The 19,677-nt window shown below is 37.0% G+C and overlaps 2 protein-coding genes across 4 annotated transcripts in view; both read right to left on the reverse strand.

Annotated features, from left to right (window-relative positions):
* LOC126371828 (FACT complex subunit Ssrp1) overlaps positions 1–19,677 on the reverse strand; it is a 129,129-nt gene that overhangs the window by 105,886 nt on the left and 3,566 nt on the right. The window contains exons 6-14 of one of the 2 annotated variants that reach the window (XM_050017199.1): positions 19,333–19,461; positions 18,325–18,486; positions 17,515–17,647; positions 16,845–17,026; positions 15,784–15,892; positions 13,843–14,040; positions 12,705–12,866; positions 12,029–12,154; positions 11,279–11,435 (exon numbers count right to left, since the gene is read on the reverse strand). In XM_050017199.1, the coding sequence (XP_049873156.1) occupies positions 11,328–11,435; positions 12,029–12,154; positions 12,705–12,866; positions 13,843–14,040; positions 15,784–15,892; positions 16,845–17,026; positions 17,515–17,647; positions 18,325–18,486; positions 19,333–19,461 (1,309 nt within the window). In that variant the 3' untranslated portion in view covers positions 11,279–11,327. Of the gene's footprint in view, positions 1–9,724; positions 11,436–12,028; positions 12,155–12,704; positions 12,867–13,842; positions 14,041–15,783; positions 15,893–16,844; positions 17,027–17,514; positions 17,648–18,324; positions 18,487–19,332; positions 19,462–19,677 lie in introns of those variants that run through there. The other variant, XM_050017198.1, reaches the window with a different exon arrangement.
* LOC126371847 (high mobility group protein D-like) lies at positions 821–3,028 on the reverse strand. Of its 2 annotated transcripts, none has more exons than XM_050017234.1 (4): positions 2,874–3,028; positions 2,059–2,221; positions 1,842–1,982; positions 821–1,752 (listed from the first exon to the last, which is right to left on the reverse strand). In XM_050017234.1, the coding sequence occupies exons 2-4, from the start codon at positions 2,206–2,208 to the stop codon at positions 1,681–1,683; spliced, it is 363 nt and encodes a 120-aa protein (XP_049873191.1). In that variant the 5' UTR covers positions 2,209–2,221; positions 2,874–3,028; the 3' UTR covers positions 821–1,680. The 2 variants fall into 2 exon arrangements, with proteins under 2 accessions (XP_049873191.1, XP_049873190.1); XM_050017233.1 differs by having other exon boundaries at positions 2,059–2,237; positions 2,874–3,023.

Below are 19,677 nucleotides of genomic sequence, written 5' to 3' on the forward strand. Positions count from 1 at the left end.
AAGTTATTTGTGAAATAATTGTGACCTTTTTAAGGAGGGAAGTTATTGGTTATTTTATTTTGCCATATAATCTAAAAAAACTACTATACTTTTGATACTATCCAATAATCCAACCACCAAGAATTTCTGCCAGATTCTATTTTTTCTTTTGTTAGCGTGCGTATTTTTTTGTTTGATATCAGCGAACAACGAGAATATAGAACGACAGCAAGTGTGAAATAAATAATACAAATAAGAGGCGGTAGCCAGCAACAACTTTTAAAATGTTAATATTTTGTTACAAACACTGCAACAATCATTTGCATATTTTTTGTTTGACTTTTCGTGAAGCAAATAATAATAATGTTATTTGCGTTCGCTTGCATTGTTACAATTTGTGCAAAAAAAACCGATCACAACTTCCGGAAAACAGTCAATTTCCGGCATTTTCATTTCATCGTTTAATAATTTAACAAAATAATCATAAAAAGCCGAAATTAGGGAATGTATCTTTTATTGTTTTGAGAAAATGCTATTTTTTAATAGGCATAATAAAGTAAATGTAATTTTAGTAATTGTACGCTAGCTGTGACGTTTACAGGTACGGTATGACGTCACAGTTCTATTTTGAACTCTCATATCGATTAATTTTCGCGTTGTCCTCAAGACGTAAGTAGGTGGTAATTAAATTTACCCAGTGACAACAAAACAATCTTTTTATATTAGCCACGTTTGTTCAACCTCCCTCTTTAGTTATTATTGCAAAATTAGTCAAAAAACTGGCTACTTATTCTCTTCTGAAGACAATTTTTTATGAAGGGGAAATATGATAAAACAAAAATTCAAGATTTATATGAAATTACTTTATTGAACATGTAAAATCCGTATTGACATGAGGAATGCTAATTCTCATTTACAAAATAACACAAATGTAAAATTTGAGAGACAAATCACATCGAAAACCTACCTATTTTAACTAACTAAAAATACAACATACACATCAATTTCTTAAAATTATTTAATTGTCCAACATGGCTAAAACCATGTAGTCTGTTCTTAGCTAAGTTTGGTACCATTATCAGCATTGAAATTTACAATGAGAAGAGGTAGGTTTAATTAACAATAAGCCTTCGCAATCCTTACATGAATCTTCTCTAATTTTACATGGTGTAGTTTGACCAAAACTGTTATGTCGAATGCACTTAAAATAACACTGTAAAATTAAACTATGGCATGTTCAAAGCACAGCTTCAAAAAATGGAGAAAAAGGTTGTTGAAGACATACAAGTTTTGATAAAACCAGAAGTACATCTCAAGTGTGAGCATCCAGTAGTCACAGCGAACTTAACGAGGGAGGGCTAACTGTACAATTCCCTGATGTATACACGCTAACACTTAAACATTATTTGAGGCTTAGAAACCTAGACCCTAGCCTGTGGTAAACTTTCCAAACTCTGCACTCTTGCACTTACTTCTAACTACTACAATCTCAAGTAGTAAAAATGTCAGCGATTCTATGTATTAATTAATTTCATTAAAGATGCAAACTCAATATAAGTGTATAAATTGATCATATTTTTGAAACTTATTGAACTCTGTCTAAAAATAATGTGGTACAGATTTTGGAAAGTGTGTCCCGCTTGCAATAAATTAAGTCCGAGTAAAATATTCATTATGAACAGAGTTTTCAGGGCCTGGAGATCATTCGCTTTCTTCTTCCTCCTCCTCCTCGCCTTCATCATCCTCAGACTCTTCCTTCTTCTTTTTGGCTTTCTATAAACAAACATTACAGTCAGTACAATCCTTCAGAGATTGCTTTCTCCAATATTTCTGAAATAAAATGAACTAAACAATGAACTTACGGTTGCCGGCGCCTTCTTTCCCTTCTTTCCTCGCTTCTGCGCCTTCTTGCCGCCACCCTCGGCTCCACCGCCGTTCGCGTTATATGACTCTAGGTCCTTTGTGTACTGTTCCTTGGCTTTTGCCGCCTTCTCCTCCCATACCTAAACAACAAATAAAATATAATTAGAACTGAACAAACAACAGGACAAAGGACGCCATCGGTGTATAACTACTTACACTCTTGTCCTTCATTCCCCTCCATATTTCACCCCCCTTTTTGGCGATTTCGGTGACTTTCAGGCCAGGGTTGTCGGCCTTGATCTGTTCCCGGGCACTGTTCAGCCACAGCATATAAGCTGACATGGGGCGTTTAGGTTTGTCCGTCATTTTCACTTTTTTCCTGCAAGAGAACATAACTACACTGAATAACAATCATTACCAAAATATGGAAAAAATGTATGGCAACAGGTTATGCGGGCCATGCTCCACGAATACCGAGCACTAGGTTGCCTTCAGACCGCTTATATGGCACACTAGGGCGGAGTTTTGGCGGGAAACGCTTTTAATGCTTAAACTCGTGTATATTCACGATAAATATAACCAAAATTAGATAATACAGCTTAAATACATTAAGAAAACAACTTCATATACAAGAAATTGAGTAAAATTAACAAAATCAGTTATCGCCCCATATAACGAGTTCACTGGCCTAGGCTTGGGTCGAACGAGCCATTTTGTTTTCACGTTTTATGTCGAAAATACGCAATAACTACAAAAGCCGTCCTTACCAAATAATCCCACGATTATCAAACTAAAACTTGTAGAAGAACTGTTTTGAACCTTCAATGAAAAAGATCCGAGAAATAAATTATTGAAAATAAGGCGTCCTTTCCCTTACCCACGCTACTAAGGAAAGTACGACGAAGCCTATAGCCATGTTTGAATGTGAATTCCAACGTGGAACGAGCAATATTTTTACGAATCACGCTTAGATCAATATTAACACACTTAATTAAACACTGTTCTATAAGTAGAAAAAATATTAAACTTACCTGATGGCAAAAATTTTGAAATTATTTTTGAACTAGTACACAACCAAACTGTAGACGTAGAGAACCAGAAGAAAATGTATGGAGCTCGAAGCAAATGTTCCCCGTCCAAGGCTTGGCTTGTATCGCGTCGCTACTACAGCGACATCTACCTCGCTTGTGATTGGCCGAGAAATTCAAAGCTACCAACCGCACCAACCTAAAATGGCATCCTGTACTACGTATATCCGTGACATTTTGTGTAGTCTATTTTCATCATTTTCAACCTTATTGTGAAGGATTAGGATTTATATTACATTATGGTTACTACTTTCATACATTTACTTCGAATATTTATTTCTGCAATATTTCAAGGAATAATGAATGAAAACGTCAAAATTACGATGATTAGGACATAGTAACAACTTTTACAATTATTTTGCTTGCTAATTTTAATTACGTTCATATAAGAAGTATATCAAAAAAATACCCAGTCCACTCAATACTCCCCTTACCAGACTCGTAGCAAAATTACTCGCGCCGTAATTTAAATGCCGCCAACGTTGAGTTTGAAAGCGTAAAAAGCGCGGCAATCAACCCATGTTAGGGGGAAAGGGATGCCAATAAAACATAGCGCCTGAATGGTTGAGCGTTTGTTTACGATTTGATATTTCGTGGAAACCTCTGAGAAATAGTTTTTATTTCGAGAGTAATAAGGACGTTAGCACCTAAGATTATAGTGATAAAACACATTCTTGAATATACAATATTTACGAATAGGATCTGACTTCTTTAGAACCAAAATACCTAACATCCAAAAATATCGTATCAAGTAGGTACCTGCAAAATTAAGTACCTACATGAGCATTTTCAAAAATAAGTGTACCTCCCATTTTCACGTTGTCCCTTGTGTTTGAAGTCTAATAACTAGTAAAATTTACTTCTAGCTAATTATTTTAATTATTGAGATACATTAAAGATATTCTAAACTAATTAAATTCTAACAAAATTTTCATGGTTATGAGGAATTATTTAAATAAAATGTAAATTTTTATCACTAAGTACTAGATTTTGCCGTGTCCCCCACTCAAACTGATAAATGTTTGAAGAGATTCTTAAAACTTTTTGTACTAGGGTATCATTTGATGTTTGGTATTGGTTGAAGTTTTCTAAAGGTTCTCTCATTTCCAGTAGTTTATAATTTAAATCTTGTGCTTATTTAAATATATTTCAATTTTTTCAAAAGTCTTAAAAAGTGTACCGACCGGACATGTCGGGTTTGTCACGACTAAAACTGCCTATTGAAATTATTTACGGTAGCTATATTCGTTTTAAAATGGCAAAATTATCCTTAATTTACCGGTCGCCATTTAAAAAAAGACTAGTGACAAAATATATTTCGTGACGCGAGACGTGTTTTCTGGTATTCCACGGCCGTCAAAATTTTATCTGTCGGGTTTGAGACGATATAAAATCAGATTCAGGTGAGTTATATTTTATTAATTTATTCAGAAGATGAACTATATTATAATGTAAAATTATTTACATTTGGTGACAAGACTAGGTATTTTTTTTCCTTTTAAATATCGGTTTGAATACAAAATGGGAACAGAGCGTCACGTCAGTTTTGCGACATTTTTCCCTGTGACCTACAGGCTGACTAGTAAAGTCGCAAAACCGACACTATAAAGCTGAGACTACATACTGAAAAGGTTTAAATTTTTTAAGCTTAACAATGCCACTAACTAGTGCAGAACGGTCTCGGAGATATAGAGAAAAATTTTAAAAAGAAAATCCCGAGAAATTAAACGCCCAAAGGTTAAAAAATTTACAAAGAATAAAATCGAAGAAGAAAAAAATATCTGAAATGAATGAAGAAGAAGCTGAAAAAAGAAGACAAGTTTGTTATTTGTTAAACTAAGTAATCTTGATTTTCAAAAAGACTGTTCCCATTAAGAATTGATAATTATTTGGTTAAAAACTTAAAATTTGTGTAATTATATCTTTTATTTTATTCACTTACATTTTTGGGTTCGTTTTTCTCCTGTGTGAGCCCACCCTTAGAAAAATTCGTATGTCAGTTTTGTGACAGTCCCTCATTTTGCGACGAAGAAATTCTTAGATTTTTCTAATTTTCAATATGGAGAGTTGCTAATAATTTCTATTATTTATTAAAATGATTTTAATATTCGGTATCACAATAATTACTTTGTTTATTAAACTAATATTCGAAATTAAATCGTAAATATAATGGTTGCCTTGGTATCAGCTGTGACAAAACCGAACGAAAAACTAGCATATTTCGTGTTTTATAGATTTTATGACTATGTATATATTTTTTTCATAAAATATCTTTGGTAATCTTCATAACACAACTAAAATCATATTTATATCTTTCTTATAGTTACAGACCAATTATTTTTTAAGATAGTCGCAAAACTGACATTTTTTTCGCCCGTCGCCCTATAATTTAATAATTTTTGGTAAAATAGATTAATCTGTTAACAACTTCACATAATTTCATAAACTATCGCGTATCTTAATAATATCTAAATCAAAATATCTCCAACAATGTCATATTTTTAATTATAGCTAAAATTCAGACGTAGTACACTTAATTTTGAAAACGCTCACATAATTATTTACATAGGTACCCTGACCACCTAACTACTTACTATTTACCGTATCCAAATTATCCTGCTTTACCTACACATCATCTTCAAGTAGAGAAAGCTGGGGTCATCAATAAATTTGTTTCCTTTTACTTGCCCAGCTAATGAGACACTTCTTTAATTAGATAACGACTCATAACTAACTCTACTTACTTAATGACACTTTTACAGACTTATCTGGAAAGGTACCTACCTACCTATCTTCCAGACCTTCGAAAAAATAACATAACATAAACTCACGACTAATACCTACACGACTAATTGGGGTAGTCAGAGGTACATCCAGCACCAGCCCCACAGGACTACAGTGACTTTAAATAAATAGATAGGTACCTAGGTACTTAATTATTTTAGAGATAAGTAGTAGGTACTACCAATATCGAACAAACACCCTGGGCATTTAGATACTTACATGGTTTTATTTTATAAATAAAGTTGGAAGGGTTAATAATGTTAATTAATATGGTGTCATATATTAGACCTACTTAAACTTAAATAAGTATATGTACTGATAGGTGCCTAGTAACGTTTAAATAAATGAAGACCTTTTTAATGCAAGTAGGTAGGTACTCGTATACACCTATGTAGATGATTTGATCAGCATAAATTCACGTCCGTGATCCTTACTGGGTTAGGCAGATACATTAACACAACTTGCCATTACCTATATTGCTTTGGAAACATAGATTGACACATAATACATAATGATGAGAGTACGCCACCAGCAATCACCCATACCTATCACTTAATAGGTTTAGAAATATAGCACATATTTCTATGGGTTTATCATAGAAACTATACGTAGAAAGTTGTCCAAAAAAGGTAGGGCGCTTGTGCTTGAAAGTGGTACAGTCATGAGTAATATCATGTGCCCACTTTAGAACCCTGTCGCACTATCGTATTTGACATTTAATGAGACTTACGGTATAATTTGTCAAAAAGTTAATGTGACATGGTATAGATATTAGTGTGTATAAATATTAGTACTCGTGACCGAACGTACCTACGTACCTAGAGCTGTAATAGCTATAGTCTGTGCTTCTATGCTAAACTTGGAGCGATAAAGAACGTAAAACGCGTTCAGCTCCTGTCTTCCTCATGATGTAAAAACTAACGGACAGATTGTATAATTTCCGACAAAATGGACTGATCATAAATGATGGAGCTGGATTGATCACCTGTCATCATACGGTTCATCATATTATTCATCTACATGGATTTAGATCGCACCAAAATAAACGCAAGTTTTCTTTTGATTACGTACCTATGTGAGTTTATAAGTAACAAAAGTACCAAGTGAGTGTAAAAAAGCTAAATCCGCAAAGTGGTTATAAGTACAGCAAATAGGTACCTAGATTGATAGAGGTACAGGCTGACATTATAAGCATGATTATGATCATCATTCATATCTATCGAAGTTCGTAGGAACATATCAACAGTGGCTGCAAGTTGTCTTTGATTACTTGTGGCTCTAGGCCCTATCATGTCCTTATATATGAACATTGAACTTACTAACTGCACTGTGTTGTGTATTTAGAGCTGTGGACGACAACAAAAACTTTGAAAGTTCTTGTAAAAGTTAAATATTTATAAAGAACGCATACGTAAGTCTTCTAGCGACGTTGAGATCTGTTTACTCAGTGCATTATGTGAGTAGAATAGGTACAGGTACTACATACATCATTCTTTACTTACTGCTAATGCTACGATGCTGCAAAATCACAATATAAGAAATTACTTACAATTTTACACCCCAATGGAGGTTTGTAAATAAGTATCTTCTTACAATAAGTAAAATGACAACATGTTAATTTTAATAGAATTCTCATCCTTTATTTCATTTAAACAATACGCAAGGGTGTTTAAGGTCGGTGCTTTATCTGTTTGAAAAAGCTTTCTACCTGAAGTTAAGCAAGTATAGGTACAAACGAAAGCAATTCCGAGTAGGAACATTCCTTTCTTTTAAATCGTTACTTACCTGAGTGTTTATGGTTTTATATTATTACCTAAGTTGCTAATAAAAATAATGAACCGATAATAGTGGCTTCGCTATATTGAGACTCCCCAATGACTCCCTGTCCTATAGTTAATCGGTTGCATACAAAAGTGCATCCCCTTGGTATAAACTATTTAATCGCACCCGGTTATGAGATTTCGATAATTTATAGTGAGAAAGTACGTTAAATTCGGTTAGCTCTGAGTTTGTGAGATCCATATCGAGGCATATTGTAGGTTGTCGATTTGTAAATGTAGGACTTATCAACGCCAAAAATGATAAAAAGGCGAAGATAAGTAACTTGAGTCATATCGAGTAGAAAACAGATTAAAATTTAAATATTTTATTTCGTCATTTGTTCGAAATAGTTTATGTATAAGGTAGGTATCCTAATAAATGTCTGACTAACTAGATTTTGCAGGATGTCGCAATGCACTAACATCTGCTTATCATGCGCTATGCATGCGGAATACGAGTAAGTGTACATTTTGTGCAATACAAGAATATTAAATACAAGTTATCGCTTGAACTCCGCGATAGCTGATACCTACGAATCGATAGCGTAGCGTTCGACGCGATACCGATAGATTTATGTCTGGACTTATAAACTTTAAATCAAGTAGTAAAAACGCGTCACAGAAATCGACAGAATCGTGTGGGTGGTACCTATTGTAACATGATAGACACGTGGTTATTATAACAAGCATGCACTAGGTCCGCTGCTGGGAATAATTCGCCTCTCCCAAGACACGTCACACCACTGCATTCTTCTCATCCCGTTTCTACCTAGCCACAGCTTTACAGCCTGGTAACAGTGGACAGGACATGTCCTGAACAATAATTGTGTTCTTTGCTTCAACTATGATGTACGCATTCAGCTTGATAATCGAAAACATAAGCTCACGACTATATCCCAATTGGGGTGGTCAGAGGTAAATCCATTGCCAGATGACCTAAGTGCTCACTTCACCGAGCTTTCTATTAGACCAACGTGAAAGGTACTACAAATGACATCTGTTAGAAACAAATACGTCTTGGTTCTTGATTAGAAACATTAGTTATCCAGTTTACTTCTGCTAGATACTAGGAACGTTTTTTTCTTTACTCTCAAGTAAAAGGATCAATGTAAAGGACCAATGATGGACCATGTATGATTCGCTCGTCACCTTACGGTGTAGGTTGTCTTTTAATAACCCATCACGTGGCTCTGACTCGAGTATAGATAAGTATGTATGTATAGGTATATTCAGTCAAAATGAATTCCGCATATCTCTTAATTGCGTAATTATTATTGTTTTTATAAATAATGTTGTCAGCATGGGGTAAACATTATCTAAGTAAGTAAATAAGTAAAACGATAACGTACAACTATTAGCTACATGACATCATGTAGAGTAAGGCAATCCGGGATGAGCAGTAAGTTTAAATTATAATTTGTTCGTTATGAAATGAAGCGACGCTGGGTGCTTTAACCTACCGCAAAGCAAGCGTTTACCGTTCATAGTAAGCGGGCACAAAAAGGGCTTCCCTTTGAAAAAAGGGCGAGCGCGCAGAACCGTTCGCGCCCTTTTTTTTACGCCTGTGGCTGTCTGTTAGCGTCGACGCGCTTTGTTTTTTTTATAGGCCGCTTGCCTCTAGCGGCGTCAGTATGGACAAGTGAAGCTGCTTCTTTTATTATGATTCCTATTTTAAATGTTTATTTAGGTAGATACTTATGTAATAACTTAGTAAACATACATACCTATTTATTACAGTATAAGTATTTGGAGACAATTATGTATGACTGTATAGACTCCAATATGGATTAAGGTTGATCTTAAGCACAGTAGAGTATCTTGTTCCACGAGTTTGTGTATATTTATTATTTCAAAAATGTATTTAAAATTTATCTATATAGGTATAACTGTTAGGCGTAGGTATCCAACCCAATTTCCTCGTACCAGATTCAATAAAAATCGGAGAATCACATTCTGTGTCTGTGATAACATTTAGCGCGGGAACGTGGCGATTTCCTAATGTTAATAATTTCATAAAAGCTCGGGGTAAGCTATTTTAAAAATTAATAATATCTGCGGTTTCCTTCGCGCCTTTTAATTAAAAAAAATGCGAATTGATTATACGTTAGGGCTCACTAATTCTAGGAGGGTTTTGTTCGTTGAAGTCGTTGAACCATTGCGACAGTTCCGCGCCAAATAAAACGTCATATGTTATGAAACATAGTACTATAATAAAAATACTTACAATAATACTTAAAACGACTAACATTAACTTACTAGTTTTGTGGGATTTAACCATACCATATCGAATGGGATTTTACAAGGTATTTAAGTCTATATTTACAGTTTCAACACAATAAAACATTATTAGGTACATAATATTATCATTGGGAATGGAATACACTGACAAATATCACAATGTTATACAAAAGTTGTGGATATAACTGAATTGTTCACTGCTTTACGAAAAAAACAAAAAAAAAATAGCACATAACAAACAATACAACTTAATATTAGGAGTTTATGGATTTTGAGATTTCATTAGACAGGACAACAAATAGGTAATCGTCCTGTGTCATATTAGGGACTACATTCAATATTTATTATTCATACGCGCGGACAATAAGTGTATGGAAACTTAGTATTTTATAAAAGACAATACATAATTGCCCTGTGCGGTAGGAGGCGTGGTATTTTTCTCTTTACATTTATTAATAAAGTGGGCAATACAAGAGTATCTATTTACACACAAAGACAAAGCTTCCACAAGTTAATAAAATAAATACAGAAACAACATTATGGGAACATAGTTACGAATTGACGGGATTTACATAGAAGGGTTCCATACCATTAAACAGGGGTTACCCTTATTACGTTACACGATACGTCGCGTTGGTATATTAAATGTATGGTGAAATCGTAGCCCTGCCCACTTGATGTATTATTACACTTCTTCTATCGCGTGGGTTGTGATATGAATTACCAACCTTATCAACCCTCGTGTCAGGGTTATTATTGAGCCGCCAAAGGACCCTGACATGGCTCATGTAACCACTACTCACATCAGTAAGTAGTAGTGGGACCAACGGCTTAACGTGCCTTCCGAAGCACGGATCATCTTACTTTTGGACAATCAGGTGATCAGCCTGTAATTACACCGTCAGATACCAACGCCTCGTGCCTAAGCTCGTGTAACAGGGCCTTTAGAATGTTCAAACGCAGTTCTACACGAGAAAAAACAATTATAATGAGTGTGTATATGTTACATTAGACCATAATTGTACAAAAAAACACTTAACTTAAAACTATTAAAAAAGTTTAAAATTATATAAAAAAGTTTTTGCATAATTATGGTCTGTGTGTGGATTTTTTGGCGGGAACGGAAACGGGACGGTTGCTTTCTTCATTGAATAATCTAAATAATCAATCCGAAGTGGTGTTTTATGGTTAGTGATCGCATTAAGTTAGTCAGAAAACATTCGCGATAGTGTTATTATATCGGAATATTCAATAAACAAAGTGTACCTATCTATTTTCACTTCGTGCCAACAAGTCGCTTCATAACTTGAAATTTTATGCGGACTGAGTTAATTCGTTTGGGGTTCGGCGTAGGAGTCTGATCCGAGGGTGGGGGCTTAGGTTTCATCATTCATCCTCATCACCTTTCATCATTTCATTAATTACCTATCATTAAGAAAAAAATACATAAGACATGGCTGTATGGGCATAGTTTCCTTTGCCTTGCCCTTCGGGGAAAACCAAAACAAAAAGGTCTATGTGTATGTAGAGTCGGTGAGTAACTTCGCATTCCTTTCTAATCGCTGCCGCTACCGCTCTCCTCTTCCGAGCCCGAGGACGCCTCTGCTTCTGATGAGGAACTCTTCGATTTTGACTTTTCCTTTTCTTTCTTTGAATCTTTGCTCTGCAATGAAAATATAGTTTTAATTTAACCCTAAATTACATCATGGTCTTTCTAGATTTCAATTTTAAATGGTGGATTTTTTCAGATTTAATTTTTCAGGCCGATTTCCAGACACAATAGTCTTTTTCTATCGTGTGAGTTTCTGAGGTGAATAGCCAGCCTCATCAACCCTGGTGTCAGGGTTATTATTGAGCCGGCCCCTGACGCACCTCGTATAACGACTACTTACCTACATCAGTAAGTAGTAACCGGGACCAACGGCTTCGATGTGCCTTTCGAAGCACGGATCATTCCACTTTTTGGACAATAGTTAAACACTTACTTATCAGACTTAGTATGGTAGTATAGATTCCTAGACTATGGATGTTTCTTTTTAATATTTTTTCTTTTATTTATACACTAGATCAATGTGTGTCGACAGGAGACATGTATCTTATAACTATCTATGATAAAACCCAATAAGCAATCCATAGAGAATAAATAAGGTACACCTAGGACAGCCGCCGATGGCATTAACTACTTGGCCGGACAAATGGGGAGCGCTGAAGGCTCTCACCCGGTTTGTGTTGTGAGACTTGTATAAACAATCTTACGTCTTTGCTATCCTTCTTCTTCTTGTCGTCGTCGGAGCTCGAGTCGTCGTCCTCGATGTACTCCTTGCTGGTGAACTTGCCCGAGCCGGCGCCCGCGCCCGACCCGCTCGTGTTCGCCTTCGCCGCCTTACAATACAGAAATCAGAATCATTTATTCAAAGTAATTATCATAGACAAACTTGTTGAAGGTCAATTTAACATTTTTGAATTTACATCATTTCGCAAGGTAAGAAATGACAAGAAACTGCAACAGCAACACATCTTTTAAAACAAACGTATACATTACAAGTTATTTAATAACTACAGGAACACTTGCCAGGTATTTTTTATCATTTAAGTAATCATTACTTAAAATTGTAATAATCCATTCACTTTCGGCATCTAGATGTTTAGAATAACTAGCTTAACCTAAGAATAAACACGTAATCTCACGACTATATCCCAATTGGGGTGGTCAGAGTTACATCCATCGGAAGATGAACTAAGTACACCTCACCGATCTTTCTGTTACACCAATAATAAGTGATAGTGAGCCGTATCGCCGTTTATGATGGTCGATGGTATAGTTTATCTTGCGATGGATGTACCTCTGAGTACCCCAATCGGGATAATGTCGTAAGCTTATATATGTTTTGCTATTCGAACATGTAAGTAAATTGGCGTAATAGGTACTTACTTTTTTAGCAGGAGGTTTAGAAGTCTTCTTCTCGGCCTGCTTGCGTTCCTTCTCCGCTTGTTTCTTCTTCTGCTTGAACTCGTCCGCGGCGCCGCTCTCCTTGTACTTCTTCATCGCTTGGTTGTATTCTTCTTTCGATTTCGCCGCTTTCTCTTCCCATTCCTATAAGGGAATTAAACATAATTATTAAGGTACATTTATAAAATCAAATCAAATATTCGGTATCGGTATAAAGTATGCATAAAGTAATAATTTGTACGTAGTTTCTTCATTAATGTAATGAATTAATTTCACTCGACCAGAATATACAGATATTCTTATTTGATATAATAAGAATAATGAAAGCTATGGCATAAAAGTTACGATTTCATTCTAATTAGATTTTGTTTTTAAATACAATTTGTGTTAAGCTCTGGTTGATTCTAATTGTTACATAACATAAACAGCTTATACACGTCCCAGTGGTGGCAAAGCATACTCCACCACGCTGCTCCACGCTGATTCTAATTGTTAATCTTAATTTATGTAAGTGCATACCTTTGTAACCTTCACTGTTTAGGGAATAAAGTTTTTTCTACTCTTATTGGTAAGCTATCGCTCCACTTGATGCCGGGGTTGTCGTCAACGATTTTCTTGCAGATTTTTATTTTATATCTTTGATGGGTCTGCTCTTGGTCCCAGACTTGCCCGAAGGCATTGACGAGGCCTAAGATGGAGCTCGCCCAGAAGGTGCCTGTTTACACTGGCCTTGAAAGCACCCGGGTTATATGCAGTTCTCGTTTAATTTTGTCTTTCATCAAATAGATCATCATCACCAGCCCATTAACGTCCCCATTGCTGGGGCACGGGCCTTCCCTATGGATGGATAGATCGGGCCTTAAACCACCACGCGGGCCCAGTGCGGATTGGTGGTTATTAACGACTGCTAATGCAGCCGGGACCAACGGCTTAACGTGCCTTCTGAAGCACGAAGGAGCTCGAGATGAAAACTTTTTTTTGTGGTCACCCATCCTATGACTGGCCTTTGCGAAAGTTGTTTAACTTCAACAATCGCAGACCGAGCGCGTTAACCGCTGCGCCACCGAGCTCCTCAAATAGGTATATAGATTTGAATAGTATTTTATAAAAATCTACTTACAGACTTGTCCTTGAGGTCGCGCCACATCTCGCCGCCCTTCTTGGCGATCTCCGTGACCTTGATGCCGGGGTTGTCCTCGACGATCTTCTTGCGGTTCTCGTTCAGCCACAACATGAACGCGGTCGCCGCTCGCTTCGGCGCGTTCACGTCTTTCTCACGCTTTTTAGATTTTTCTTTGCGTTTGCGAGGCGCCTCCGACTGGAATTTAAATACAATTTATTTAGTCTCTTCTTACACCGGTGGGAAATAGGAGTCAGTTTTTCTATTCTATTCTATGTAAAGTAAAGTATTAATTAGCTTTAAATAAATAAATAAATAAATATTAGCATCGATTTTTAAACGTTGCTAGTACAATTTTAATTACATTAGTTTCATTGAAAACTTGTATATTACCTCTAATAAAACGAACCGAATCGGCGTGCGTGTATGAATTGATGAATGTGGAGGAAGCAAGAGAAATGAGTCAGGATAGAAGCAAATGGAATTGCTTTGTCTCTGCTTACCCCGGTGGGAAATAAGTGAGGTTGTGTATGTATGAATGTATTAGGATTTTTAACAAGTTAGAAAGAGCAATAAGGTCGCCCATTTGTATTGCTGCTAAATGTTTGTGTGCAATAAAGGATATTTTATTTGATTGAAGCAACCCGTAACTATGCTGTTTTACGGTAACATTTTACAATGAAGTTTAGAGCTACTAATAAATGAATGTACCCTAAACACTCCATACAAAAATCTCATTCTTACCGTGTGCCGCCTCACCGCATAAGTGCGAGCGAGACAAACAATCCGCGCGCTTCCCGTTACTCCTTAGCGACGTATGGCTATTTATATTAAAATAAAACCCAGAGGGGGTGAGGTAAGTGTACCTTGGCGCCTGATACGTTTTTGTGCGGGGCGGACAGTTAACGATCTACACGTAGTATTATTTTTTATTCTATGTTAATATGTAAATAATAATACATTTCCAGTTTCACGCATTTAGCACATAGGAACCGAAACAAAGCGACGAACTAAGTATTTAAAATTCGAACATTTATTTGAACAGCCGGCTGGCATAGCTACTAACAAAGCTAATGGTGCTAATTCCTGTAAATACCATCTAATTTTATTTTAAGTTATATCTGTCATTTTCTTATCCGCCGAAAAGGAAAGGGACGGGTAATTGACAAGCATAAAATTTATGGAACACACGTCAATTTTAAGCACAAATCTAAACCAACCGTCTAAAAATTTTACGTCAGTCAATCATTCTTCCTAAAATTAAGAGCTGTGAATCATCCGTCCCTTTCCTTTTCGACGGATATGAAAATGACGGATATAACTTAAAATAAAATTAGGCGGTGTTTGCAGGAATCGGGGCCATTATGTATTCAAATGTTTTTCAATGTGAAACATACATAAATTGAGATTTACATGAAAAATATCCTGACATACTTTCTCCACATTTATCAATCGTTTCATAAAATCGCATGTTCAGAGTAGACCGTACTAAGGACTTTACCAATTTTTTTTTAATTAACAATTACGACTAAAGTAAGATTATTCCGTGTTTCGGAAGGCAGGTTGAGCCGTTGGTTACTAGCCCAACATCTCTACTAACCCGCAACAGAACAGCGTGGTTGATCGAGGGGAAGCCTGTGCCCAGCAGTAGGATGTATATAGGATGTTTATGTTACTAACAGTTAAGGCCTGTGCCCGCTACACCGTATCATACTAGGACCGTGTCAGGCACGGACTGGCGCGTGCTGGACGCTACTATGCCCACTGTAACGGAGCAAAATATTCTCGTCAGTCCGTGTATGGTATGCTACGGTGGTGTTGACGGAACGGTCTAATGGGCGTTGCGCCTTACAAATTCATACAAAGATTTTTTTTTACTGTGCCGGGACGGATACGGTCCTAGTATGACTCAGTGTAGTGGGCACAGGCAATAATACTTACAATAGTGATAGTCTTCTTGGGTTTCTTCTCTTTCTTCTTCTCCTTCTTGCTGTCCCCGGAGGCGCCAGACGCGTCCGAATCTTCTGACGACGACGGGTTAGTGTCGTACCTAGATTAATATAAAGTCTTAGAAAAGCCCCTTTGATGCCAGTGTTATACAGTGTTTTAGTGACATTTTAACGAAAATTTTGAAGATGATTCAGACCATGATTCTGAGTTGATATCAAGTGGAATTTTCTGTCGAAAAAGTATAGAACTGAAAATAATTAAAAAAAAAACTAAATATTTTATGATCCTGTTCCAACAGGACCATGGTCTGAATCATCCCCCTCATAATTTACCATCGCAAAAGTATAGAATTGAAAATAATTTAAAAATCGGAAAATTTCACTTGATATTCATGAAAAAGAAAACTGAAAATTCATGAAAAATTGAGACTTTTTAACACACTTTTCCGGCGGAAAATTCTACTTTACATCAACTCAGAATCATGGTCTGAATCATCCCTCAAAGTTTTCGTTTCGATGTTACTAACACCCTGTATTTTTCTAATACTAGGTAGTCCGAGCCACGCTCTATTACGGTATTGGCGAACCGTCAGAGTCCCGCTACCAGTAGGCTTCATTCAAACGGCGACGACGTAGGCGAGGCGGCGGCAGCGGTGCGGGGAGCGGCGCGTTCAAATGCTGATTTATATTGAAGTGTTCTCGATGGCAGCGGCGCGGCGAGCGGGGTACGAGCGGTGCGCTCTACTCGAGTGGTGTCTCTGCGTTTGAAACTCGCCTTTTTGTTTCCTTTGTTCTTTATAGGGATTCAGATCTTCTTTTGCCCATAATAAATCGTACGAAACAAAAGAACTACAATCGAAAATGCGTTGTCACCGTTTCGACATCGCGTCATTTAAGACACAACTCTATACCGCCGTAACACCGCGCGCGATTTGGCCGCTGGCATCGAGAACGGAACAGCGGCCGCCGCGCCGCTGCCGCTGTCATCCAGTTTGAGCCCGTACGGGTGTTAGATCACGGGTGTAATTTGTATCTGTCACAGTCAATACTCACTCCTCAGCGACGTCGCTCTCCTTGGCCTTGTCCGGGTTGAAGTCCTCGTCAGTACTCTCGTCCGAGCCGTCCGAGTCGTCCGAGTCTCGCTCCTTGGCCTCAGCCTTCACGCGCTCCAGGTACGCGTCCGGCTCCTTCTCTGTGTCCGAGTCGCCGAAATCGTCGTCGTAAAGCGCTTTGTCCTGTAAAAGTAAAAATTTAAATGGAATGTTAATGGTTTTGTTAATAGGCTAGTTTCCAACTAGTCAAATCAGTTACTTTTTAATAAACGTCAAAACACGAAGTTACTACGTAATTTCAATGAAAACACTCACTGCGATGTCTTAGCAAAAATGTGTTAAAATGTCGATTATAATGTAATAATTGTTAGATACAATCGAATATATCGATTGTAAAATAATTGGAATACTATTGATTATATTGCAGTACCCAGCAAGCAGTAGCAGTAGGCATATCGATATTTAGATTATTTATAATTAATTAATATTATTTTTTTATTTTACATTAATAGATTATTAATCGATAGTATTTCAATTATTTTACAATCGTTAGTATCGAACGAGTAGCCATATCGATATTTAGATTATTTAAGGGTAAATAATCCATTATTCGGCAACACTTGTAAGTATCCATGTTTGTGGTCAATATAACAAGCTATGTATGTACTTACATTCTTGCCAGTGTTCTTGACGTGTAGTTTTTTGGAGGTGATGTAGTCGAACAGCTTGTCGTACTCGCCCTTCTCGATGCTGCTGAACGTATGGATAGTGCCCGTCTTCAACTCGATCTCGAAGTCGAAAGACCTGGTGGTAAAAGGGTTTATTGAACGTGTGCTATGATCATTATGACTGTTATAGTACGCCCGGTATGAATTGAGTCAGCAGGTCTATAACGCTTGCAATTATTACTTATCCTAACGGCCTCTGTGCTCCAGGGGTTGAGCGGTGGGCTCGCGCCCATAGGTCGTGGGTTCCTATCTCGTAGAGATATATCACTTTGTGATCCCTAGTTTGACAGGACATTGCAGGCTGATTGATTGTCCTAAAGTAAATTCTTGCTTCGGAAAACACGTTAAGCCGTTGGTCCCGGTTACTATTTTCCTTGCTTCGGAGGGCACTTTAAGCAGTCGGCCCCGAAGAAAAAAGGCATTAGTTTTGCTTATTTTTGGCTATCGTTATCTTTATCACATTCGCCTATCAATGCTTGATTTGCCGATGCAATAATGTATGGACTCTGTATGGTTGACCAAAACACAGACGAATGTAGTATACATACGGTCACGAGCATTAATATGTATACACTTTGGTACCATGTCACATTAACTTTTTTGACAAATTGAACTGTAAGTCGCACTAAATGTCAAATATGTTAGTGCGACAGAGCTCTAAAATGGGTACATTATATTGCTCATGACTGTACATACATACATTGCAGTGTAATTGATTTTGGTTGCGGAAGAGATAAAATATAATATACTCACTTGGTAGAAGAGGCGCCACCTCGAGCGAAGTTGACGGAAGCAATCTCTTCGAAGCGAATATGTACTGGCGGTTTGTGTACGTAGATGAAGCCTTTCTCAAGAGGATACAGGTAACCTGCTGCCGCCTTGTATGAGCACGCTATAGCAGGCGTCTTGTGGTGGCTGGAATAACACATAACACTTTCAAGATGCGAGTTTTTTGTTTATTGCAGCTTTCACTAACACAGTTGGCTCGAGTAAAGACCGAGATACGGCTCACCACCTGTCAGGTGGTGGTTAGGTGACGTACTATTGATATCCAAAGATTGCGCCATATGCTAAATCTACATCACTGCCACCCAGTGAGGGAGGCTGATGACATACTGAAGAAGATCGGCCACCACCCGGACCGCAACTATGAACCTTCTAAATGGTATGGACATATTTTTTTCACCAATCATCGCCATCGCAGGCTCGAATATTATATACTAAAATATAAAAAAAATATACTAAAAAGCTCGGTGAGGTGTGGGTACTTAGTTCATCTTATAATGGATGTACCTCTGACTACCCCAATTTGGATATAGTCATGAGCTTATGTTATGTGTTGTTTTAGTAAGTTTAATATTGAGTAGCAGAAAAAAAAAGTAAATCTGGAACTTGTAGTAATCCATAGTCTGGACACTCCATACAAAAATCTTACTCTTACCGTTTTTTGCCTAACGCGTTAGTGCGAGCGTGACACAGTCCGCCTGCGCTCCCCCTTACTCCTTAGCGACTTACGGCCATATTTTCATTTTTGTTACAGCCATTTAAGACTAAAGTAAGGCCCAGAACGGGTGAGGTCGGCACCCGAAATGAGTTGTACGATGCGTGTAGTAGCCCTTCTATTATTCTTTATACTATGGTAATACTTTACATTGTTCAAATGAGTTTCTTTATTGGAGTAAGTTGCTTATTGGATTCGTACACAATGTCGTATTAGATTTGTTCAGATGAGAATCCAATGAGCCATAAATTTGTACATACCCTAAGAAATCACCCGGTCCCGTGACTCTCCTGTTGATAATGACCTTCATAATCTTGGCGAGAACCTCGTAAGTAGGCCCTGACAGTTCTTTACTGATTTTACCTTCGTACTTCTCTTTTAGTTCTTCTCTGAAACATGCGACAGAAAAAAAAATAGATATATTAAACATATAGTAGTGGGATATTTATTAAGGCTAAGACCTTATTCTATCGTGTGAGTTGTAAGATCGTTAATCAACCTCACTAACCTTGGTACAAATATGTAATCTACTTTTTACGAAACATCAAAACGAAAGGTTTTTTTGAAGTTAGTATGGAAATACTGTCCTGTGACATCATCAATAA

Source organism: Pectinophora gossypiella, chromosome 13 (genome assembly GCF_024362695.1).
Source record: "Pectinophora gossypiella chromosome 13, ilPecGoss1.1, whole genome shotgun sequence".
Taxonomy (NCBI): domain Eukaryota; kingdom Metazoa; phylum Arthropoda; class Insecta; order Lepidoptera; family Gelechiidae; genus Pectinophora; species Pectinophora gossypiella.

Coding starts and splice junctions, on each gene's coding strand:
- LOC126371847 (XM_050017233.1), bottom strand. CDS start 2,235: ATGTTCTCTTGCAGGAAAAAAGTGAAAATGACGGACAAACCTAAACGC. Junction 1,983..2,058: donor GGGGAATGAAGGACAAGAGT/GTAAGTAGTTAT, acceptor TTTGTTGTTTAG/GTATGGGAGGAGAAGGCGGC. Junction 1,753..1,841: donor GAAAGAAGGCGCCGGCAACC/GTAAGTTCATTG, acceptor GTTTGTTTATAG/AAAGCCAAAAAGAAGAAGGA.